Source organism: Stegostoma tigrinum, chromosome 21, assembly GCF_030684315.1.
Source record: "Stegostoma tigrinum isolate sSteTig4 chromosome 21, sSteTig4.hap1, whole genome shotgun sequence".
NCBI lineage: Eukaryota > Metazoa > Chordata > Chondrichthyes > Orectolobiformes > Stegostomatidae > Stegostoma > Stegostoma tigrinum.
In genome coordinates, this window is record NC_081374.1 from 38916620 (window position 1) to 38926589 (window position 9970).

The 9970-nt window shown below is 37.6% G+C and overlaps 1 protein-coding gene across 1 annotated transcript in view; it reads left to right on the forward strand.

The window, feature by feature from the left end:
- The window catches only part of LOC125462758 (bcl-2 homologous antagonist/killer-like), a 46160-nt gene extending 37587 nt beyond the window's left edge, over positions 1–8573 (forward strand). The window contains exons 8-10 of the mRNA XM_059653465.1: positions 3258–4143; positions 5704–5802; positions 8082–8573. Of these exons, the coding sequence (XP_059509448.1) occupies positions 3258–3362 (105 nt within the window). The 3' untranslated portion in view covers positions 3363–4143; positions 5704–5802; positions 8082–8573. The remainder of the gene's footprint in view (positions 1–3257; positions 4144–5703; positions 5803–8081) is intronic.
- The last annotated feature ends 1397 nt before the right edge of the window (positions 8574–9970 follow it).

The window sequence follows — 9970 nt, forward strand, 5'->3', positions numbered from 1 at the left end:
CTGCTAATGATTAAATCATGTGAGGGAAGAACTAATTGAATTCATTAAAAGAGAGCAGAGACAGGCTTTGACTGCGTGTGATACCACTTGAATGTTAAGAAGTCTGGCTGAAAAACCCAAGGTGTACCTTTGTATTGGGTATTAAAGTGTGGTTTCAGTTTATTTTACTAAGTACAGTTTGCCTGATACTTTAACTACAAGTTGCTATGGTTTTGAATTAAGAAAAATGTACTGTACAGAGCTAGGTTAGCAAAACAATTACAGCATCTTAAGGTGCAACTTGTACACTAACCTCCAGAATTAACAAAAGTAAGTATGGGGTAGTGAAACTTTTTTTGGTTGAATACCCCACAGAGTAACAAATGTAGTCAAGACAGATCCCCTGGATTTCTCAGCACACTGGGCCATCAATCTTATTAAAAGTTTGCAATGGGGTTACAATTCTGCGCATTTGATTTGGAACTTCATCGACTGGCTTATTAACTGCTGACGTCCTGGTAGTTCTTGTCTTTTCCTGTGACTGCACTTCTCATTCAAAACTGCTGTCTAGTGCCTACTCACTGGCACAATTCCAGGTTGCCAGCAAACAGCTAACTTCACTAAGCAAGTACTTATTCCAGGTTTCCCCTAGCTACACCAACCAAGTACCACTTGTGATTTTCCTTCTCTGTCATCTCTGCTGAACTATTCGTGGCAAGCAGAGCTATTCAGTTGGCTCCACAGCCATGCTGCTGTTCCGACCACAGTCATCTAAGTTCCCATGGGTTTTCTGAACCTCACTGTTCACCTGTTAGCTTGAAGGACTTCTGATTCCTAGCTGTTAGAACCTGTGAATACCTTACTCTTTTAAGAATGGAACCCCTTCTCCCTGCAGCTGACCACCAAACTCTGCTCCCGAGTGTCATAACTGCACATAAGCACTCAAAAGGTTGCTTGGAGTTCTTCCTCCATTCCAGCTGTTCATATCTAGTGACCTTTGGCTTCTATCTCAGCAGACTTCTCTCTGAGTCACCACCCTATCAGGGGACTCCCCTTTTATGGTTGTCCAAAGTCCCATGACTGGCTGTTTGCATTTGTTCCAGTCCTGTGGTCAGGTTTTTGCATGCTTCACAACCCTGCAGGAAAACACCTGATGACTCGGATGGATGGACCATTTTAATTGATTAAAAGGAACAGTGAGCAGAATGCAGATGGACTTTCCTGCTTTGCTTATGCATCAGCATGCCCAGGGCCTGAAATCAGGTGAATTCATAACATTTCTTTTGATGATTTTAGTTTGATTGTTGCAGTGAAAGTTGTTTCTCGTTTTCTTCCATTGGGATCATTTGGGAAGTTTAGTTCTTTTTGTGTTGTCGGTCTCCATGGCTTCTTGGATTAAGTCAATACTCAGACCTTGGAGTGCAGGTTCATAGTTCCTTGAAAGTGGAGTTGCAGGTCGATCAGATAGTGAAGGAGGTTTTTGGTAAGCTTACCTTTATTGATCAGTGCTTTAAGTATAGGAGTTGGGAGGTCTTGTTGCAGCTGTACAGGGCATTGGTTCGGCCACTGTTGGAATACTGCATGCAATTCTGGTCTCCCTGCTATAAGAAGGATGTTGTGAAGCTTGCAACGCTTCAGAAAAGATTTACAAGGATGTTGCCAGGGTTGAAGAGTTTGAGCTACTAGGAGAGGTTGAATAGACTGGAGCTATTTTCCCTAGTGTTGGAGGCTGAGAGTTTTAAAAAAAAAACATGAGGGGCATGGATAGGGTAAATAGACGAGTCTTTTCCCAGGATTGGGAGTCGAAAACTAGACAGCATACACTTATGGTGAGAAGGGAAAGATTTAAAAGAGATGTAAGGGGCAACTTTTTTCATGCAGAGGGTGCTGCATATATGGAATGAGCTGCCTGATGAAGTGGTGGGGTCTGGTACAATTACAACATTTGAAATGCTTCTGAATGAGTGTATGAATAGGAAGGGTTTAAAGGGATATGGGGTAAATCAGATTAGATCTTATTTAGCATATCTGGTCAGCATGGGCAAGTTGGAACGAAGAGTCTGGTCCGTGCTGAATATTTCTGACTCTATAAATAAATGTTTAAAGTTGTTCATCTGTTGGTTGTTATCCTCCAAAGCTCCATGTAATGCTGGATTCCTATGTTTGTTTCAAGTGCTGTGCTTACAAAGAAAATGCATGAAAGGACTAAGCTATCAAACCAGGTCCTTTGAATGAGAAGTTGACGTTTTTTTGGGTTAGGTTCTGATGAGCATTTTGGAATCTTGTATTTTCATTAGATGCAGTTCATATTTCTTGTTAAGCAAGTTTTATTGACCTAGGTTTTCTGATAACATCATTTCTGAAGTGTAGATGGGAGTTGTGCATTGGGATCTACAGATTCCAAACACTAATTTTCCCAGCCAATTTCTGAATCGATTTAAAGATTGCACTGGGCAATCTCTGAGCTTTGAACTGACCAAAAGCATCCATTTAAATTTGAGAATTCAAAGGGCTCCACTGCAGTTAGATAAACAATTACTCAGATTTTATACTAGATATTTAAATAGTTGAACATTTTTCCTGTGTAATTATTCAATGGACCACCAACTGCACTTCCACTTGACCCAACACTGCCTCCACTATCTCAGCAACTAACTTTCCCCTCTTCTCCATTTGTGGGAACCTCTTCCCTTATCTTGCTGCCAGACCTGATGTCCCCCAAACTGCTCTTCTGACCTATCCTGTACACTCCATCATTTACCTGGCGCCCTGGCTCCTTGCCTTGTGTACTTAGACAATTGGCAGCTTCTGTAAATGGGTGTCTGCAATGCTGGGTCATTAAATTTCAGAATCTGGCAACTGTCTGCTGTGCAAAACTGCATGTGGTTCCCTTCCCCTAGCTGTTTTACATGATAGTGACCTGTCAGAATGAAAATATGCCTCCGCATTTCTGAAGAAGCCCTGATTAGAATCTCCTGCCAGAAATTCAGAAGTCAGTCTTTTGGTTGGTAAAGATGAGTGTGTGTAGTGGCAATCTGCATGACTTTGGGTTGGGTTTTCCAAGAGGCATCGTGTTGTTTTCATAGTGAATAAAATGTCTCACATGTGCCCTGTTTAGTTTAAAATCTATCCATTTGGAGTAGTTGAGCTGTAAGTTATCTTTTGTGAGGAGTTAAGCCAATTTATTCTGTACTGTCTATTCTACCTCTTTTTAAAAATAATCAGTACAAATTCTGTAAAAGGAAGTCTGTTTAATGTATTTTCTTTTCTTTCAACAGGTTGCAGCTCTGGAATTGGATAATGTTTACATCAAATGGATGCTTGGAATTCTGGCTATAGTTTTGGTTGGTGTGTTTGTGGTCCACAAATTCTACAAATCTTAATACGAGGATACTCGCTGGAGCAGGCCTCTAGCCATGGACTATAAAAATAGATTCTTTTTAGCAACAGTTTACAGCTACATAATTGTGAAGACTTGCTACTGATAGTGAACAGGAGATACTTAACCAGAAATTTCAACTGTCAAATTGCCAAATTCGTTTTGAAAGGATATTGATTGTCAGGCCGATTTTGTGCTGGACAGTTTTAAGTTTAGCTACACTCCTCCAGGTTATATCTATAACTCACTTTAAGGCCATGCTGGCAAACTGAAGGCCCTGGTTTTCATCTCTTTAGAATCTTGTTCCTGTAGGAACAGCATTGTATGCTGAATCACAGAACTATGACCAACAAATGATGTATTGCAATTGTTTAAAGATTGAAATATGTAATGAATGGAAATTGTAGCCATTGTCTATTTAGAAATTCAAAGGCAAATTACTCCATTCATTTTTTTTTGTGTGCAGAATTTTTTTAGCAGAACGGATTGTTCCTTGCTTAACACTTGAAGATGATCTTTGGAGCTCTCACTAAGAGCACTTACATACTATCCTTTCCAAAATACACTCCTCACTGATGCACTTTTTATGACTCCTATACTATATGTGAACAGTTGCACTTGAGGCAACTACCCCATAGTGTGTAAAGCAGAAATTTAATTTGTCTTTCCAGAATGACTAAGAATGCAGCTGTTGATAAGCTAGAAGTCGTTCTTCATGAAATTGCATTTGTAGGTGGCTCTGGCATCAGAACTGTGTGCCTCCTGCGTTACCTGTTTTCAATTAGGTATGTGTAATGTGGTTTGAAATTGCATAGTATTTCAGGTGTAATAACAGTCTGAATGTGAAGACTGATGAATGGTGCTGCTGAGATGAAAGTTTGTGACCCTGGAGGTTTTGTGTATGAAATCTGGGGGGGTGCTTAGATAAATTCTTAATTATTTTTTAAAACAAGTACCTCTACGTGGTCTATTTTTATGTGCATTTGAGACTTTGATTGTATTTCTCCTTGTACAGTATAATTTCTGCAATCTGTGGGCTTGAACAGTTGACCATGCAACAATTTTCATTTAATGTTTGATTAGCTCTTGTGGTCTTATAGTTTATCATTAGGAGCTAATCAAAAGGCACTGTTGCAAAGCGAAGGGAGTTTGCATTTTGGGCTGACGGGTATAACAGCATGCAGAATGAAATGTTCAATCTTTGTGGTGTGGTATCTAAAACTATTACAATTAGATGTGGGACTGAGAAAGCAAAATTTGAAATAGAAAACTCCAAGGGATAAAAATGAACTGGGGCTAAGAAAAGTTGGGACATGTGGTCAGAAATGAAAAGCTAAAATGAGGTGAGTGATATAAATCAAGTTTAGATTAACTTCAGTTGCAGTCAGATTTTAAAAATAAAGATTGTTAAATAGATTTCCAAATATAGTTTCCAGTACCGGTTGGAAACTCAGCGATTTGTTTAATAATAGTTCAAGTCCCTCTCTTCCTGGCCAGTAATGAATTAAATTACTTACTAAGTTTAGAATTTGGTTAAAGATTTTGCATTGGTTTATATGCAGCTTAAGATTTGAGCTGTGCTAGGAGTTTGTTTTAAACATTCTCAAAACACATTTTCAAAATGCAAGTTTAATTTGATATAAAAACAAAGTTGCTGGAGAAGCTCAGCAAGTCTGGCAGCATCTGTGAAGGGTAAAAAAGAGAGTTAAACTTTCGGGTCCGGTGACCTTTCCTCGGAACTGAGGAATGGTCACCGGACCCGTAATGTTAACTTTTTTTTTCCCCTTCGCAGATGCTGCCAGACTTGCTGAGCTTCTCCAGTAACTTTGTTCTTGTTCCTGATTCACAGCACCCGCAGTTATTTTGGTTTTTATTTAATATTTGTTTCATTTTGAGGGATCATTTTGATAGGTACTTGAAGGAGAAAGAGCAATCTATAACTTCATCTTGGAGCAAATGTATCCAGATTTTTTTCTTGTAGAATAATAACATGTAATGGCACGTTGTACTACTTTAGTTTATAGGACGTTTTTAAATAAATCATTGAATCCTCATACCAGCAGGTATGTATTCTAGTATAGTTTTTTGTTTGAACATTGTACATGGAAAGGGTTTATGATGCTTTGATCAGAACACTATATACAATCCAAGCCCATAAGTGTGGAGTACCGTGCAAACAGTCAGAACGATAGACAATCTGTCTGATTTGAGGTATTTACCATTCAGTTACCTGTCAAGAAATCATTTTAATTGGTTAAAAATCTGTGTTGATCCAAAAGTAGTCAGTTCTTATATTAAGAAAAGGTAATTGTGACATTTAATCTAGTTTTCCCTTCTGCTCCAAGAAGCAACTATGACTTCTGACGTAGCTCCATTATATCTGTGGCATCTTTGAAAGCTATGACATTAACCACTGGCACCGAAAGTTTTGCAGTTCTCTTGGGGTATGTTTTTATTAAAATCTCTTTAATAATGATTAAACATTGTCTATTTTAATAGCTATGCTGCCTGTTGTCATAAAACAAGGTAGTAATGCTTCATTTCACAATTTATCTTTGGCAAGTAGTAGCCTCCAGATTTGCCCTACTGATGGAAATGAAAGCTTCAGCTCCTTGAATTACCTTTAAAAAATTAAGTGTCTTCTAGTATGCTACAGAACAGTCTAAACTAGAAGTCCAAAGTTCCATCTCTAGTCTGATGGACTGTGCTAGATTAATTTAGTATAGTGTTTAACCCTTACCCATCATATAAATGTTATCTCTGTCTCTCATCTCACATGAATGTTAATGGACTCACTTACTCACTTGTTCCCAAAGTATTTCCTATAATCTTAAAAAAAAATAGAAAATACATTTAACCGATTCAGGCATCTTTTGATAGAAAATCTCAAACTTGGTCAGCTGTTCAGGGATACAAGGTCTTTATCAGGGCAAAGTTCTGGTTATTTTTGGATCACAGGGAGTGTTCCCTTGGATGGAAATTTCAGTACTTCAGATTTTGAAAAGAATTTAAAACACTCAGTGCACATTGACAGCACAAAGTTTTTAATGTTGCCAAGAGTGAGAGAAAAAAAGACATTGACACTCACAATCCTATGGTGTTAATGAGCAAGTAAACTGTGACTGGTCTGATTCCCTAATAAATTAGTGTAGCAGAGTAATTCAGTTTCCTGAATTTTGATGTTCCCTGTTCTGTTCATGTAAGTAAAGCATACTTAAGGCATTTAGTGAATGTCATTCCAACAGAAGTGTGTCCATATAATGGCTAATCCTGTGGTCTTACTGGCCTGCTCAGTGGATTTCAGCATTAGTTGGACTGCACTGGAAAGCTTTGGGTCCCATTAATTTGTGCTGAACTAACCAATCTTTGGCAAGCCAATAACGAAGATATTGCCATCTGATTCTGTGTCTTTTGGTTTGAGAGGTAATCAGATGCTTCCACTTATCTGGGCCAGATCCAGCTTGAATTTATGCAGACTATAGGTCACTTCCAGTTCCTCCCTCTTCCCTAAACTGGCAAATGGCTTGCTAACACCTCTAAGTAGTAATATTCCACAATTTTTCATGTTCTTAACGTCTGTCTTGGATCCCACTCTGCTGTGTGAGATTGAGAATGACTTTGAACAGACTTCAGAACATTTTAATCAAAATTCACACAGATGTAAAGTTTATAGTGGGCCCATCTAGCTAAAGAAAACAGTTTTGAAATATTACCTCTAATATTTAAAATTTGAGATTGCTAGCTCTTTTAAAAATGTTATGTATGTTTATGTTGCTTTAATGAGTGATCTGGGCTCGAACTATCTTTGTCTACAACGTAAGCACCAACTGCAAGTACTGTGCCATGTTCTTGTCTCAAAGACTTTATGACTTGCAGTAAATGATAACTAATAACTACAGTTGACTTTGACATACAGGCAGATTTATTTTAGGTAGAGTAGTCCAGATCAAAAATTAGGTTTTAATGAGAATTATGGTATGTGGTTTTCTACTAAATTACAATGTCAGTTTTTCAGGGTACTTCTTTTAAAAAAATTCATTTCATTAGGTCCACTGGATTGAAACTAGATTCCTTTGTAGACTGACAAAGGGAATGGTATCAGCTTTTCTGGGACCCTATTATTTGCCAGAGGGCTTAGAATAAACTGTAAATCCTTGATTTACCAGTTTAAATTTGCTAAACACAGCTTTCCCTTTTTAAGACTGCATAAACACTTATCCCTAACTGTAAAATATGCGGCGAAACTTGCTTCAGGCTTCTGTCTGGTGTAAGCACTATTTAAAGATGTTAAAGAAAAGGGCCAACTATGTTTATTTTCTTGTTTCTTACAGTTTTCATCATGAAGTGTTTCCAACAATGTAGTACACTTTTAAATCTGATTATTTTTAGTGTTCGTAGACTTGCATTGCAAGCTGCAGGTGTATGGACAATCCTCCCCTTCCTCAACTAAAAATGAAAGTACAAACTAATTTTGTTTCATATTTCTGCTGTGATCATTTTAGGGCAGGACCAAGTGATTCAAACAAATAATCATTGAAGGAAAACATGAAACTGTTGCATTTGGGTTAATGTATTGTTGGATAAGACTTCTTTATTTGTGGTCAGTTTTTCTCTCTCTTCTCTGCCTCCTCTCCTCCCCCCCCCCCCCCCCCAACATACTGTTTAGAAAGATAGAGAAACAGATTTACTTCCATATTTATTCTGTTTTGTTTTCCTTCTGCAGATACTGATGGCATTGTATAAATATTGACCAAAATGACAATCATGAGTGGCCCTTGTAACGAGCCAGAAAGATTTATTTCAGTTTTGTTAAAACACCTGCCTTTATTTTGCACAAGTACAGTTAGTATCATGGTGTGCCACAATATAATGCATTATTTGTTTATAGCATTATTGTAACATTGTACAGTTGTGAAAAACTCCAGCTTGTTTTTAGACTTTACTTTCTCCTCGTCTGGTGTGAGTAAAAACGAACTAACCAATGTGCCATTCTCACTGAAGGTTACTTGCAGCCTTTGAGTAGCTAACAACTTTAAACAAGTTTCAAAGTATCTTACAGACTTAAGAGAATGCATGTGACGCTGCATGAGGATGTTCTCTTGATCTAATGTGAATTAAAACTGATCAACTGTGATGCTTTTTTTACTCACTACATGTTGCTTTGTGTTGGAGGAGAGAAGCAAGTGGCAGTTGTAATTAGTACAGGAAATAAAGCCATGCATCTGTGACAGTGCGGTGTTTTTATTTGAACTTGAAAAACTTTCACAGCACCATATGACAATTAGTGCTAATTTGTGATTTATATAAAGACCTACACTCTGCAAGTCATCCTGCGCCCCAAACACACACCGTATCAGGCCAAAGCAATAGCACTTTTGAGTTGTATGAAAATCTCCTAAAATCAAAAATGCCAAAAAAAACCCCAAAAAACTGGAATGTACATTTTTACCTAATTCTTCCCAGAAGAGACACTGCTGAAACCTCTTCCTTCCCCTCTGTCATTCTTTTGTGACTTTTTCAGTTGTTCTGTCAAACCAAAAGCAATACATATTGTTCACATTTTCTACATAATAGAATATTATGGATAGTTTGTAATTTCTACAGTTTCTAACAAATTAGTGAAGCTATTACATTGAAATACATTTGCAGCTAACTGACTTCACAATAAATGCATCATACAATTTAACATCTTGACGAATAGGAAGCCCCATTGCAGGAAAATTTTCAGGTGAACCACATAATCTGAAATAATATTAAAGATTGTGTTTGTATTTAAAAATTAATAGGTTGCCTTCTGTGTTAGGATATTCAATGTAAAATTGGACAAATGTGCCAGTCCATTAAAGCACAATCATGAAGGGCCCTGACCCAAAATGTCGGCTTTCCTGCTCCTCTGCTGCCTGTCTTGCTGTGTTCCTCCAGTTCCATACTGCTATCACAATCATGTGGCCATTGGCTTCATTCCTTTTTTTTTGTATGTCTGCAGGAAGGATTTTTTGGTTTTGCTTGCAGTTTTTATGAATATGCAAAACTTGATCCTGACCTTTACCGGGGATTAATGTTAGTTTCCAATTCCTGTGGAGACCTGACTGAGGCATGATCCTGCATCCTATTTTCTTGTCAGGAGGAAAACAGCTCACTAGATAAATTTTCAAATAATAACAAAAAACTAAGAAATAAGAAACAATGGAGGCACAACTCAGCAGGTTATACACCATGTATGGAATGAAACATTTCTGTTGGATTGACCAGTTCTGATTAGTGGACTTCATGTGAAGTCTTAACAGTTTTCTTTATTGTTTCAGATTTCCACATCTGTTATATGTTCTTTTTGAGGTAATGAGTTAGATCTTCCAAAATTTCAGTGGCGTTCTTAATTTCACAACAAAACCTGCTCTGTGAAAATTGATTTTTGTATTGTTTTCACACATCCATGATTCCTTGCATCTTATTGATCAACTTTCTGGATGTATGATAAGCCGACTAACCTTCTCTAGTCCTATAAGCTCTGATTTTTCTACTGCTGCTAAAGTAATACCAGTGTGCCATGTCACTCATAAGAGTTTAAGCCTTTTTTGTCTGAAATATAATCATGAAGAGTAATGTACAGTG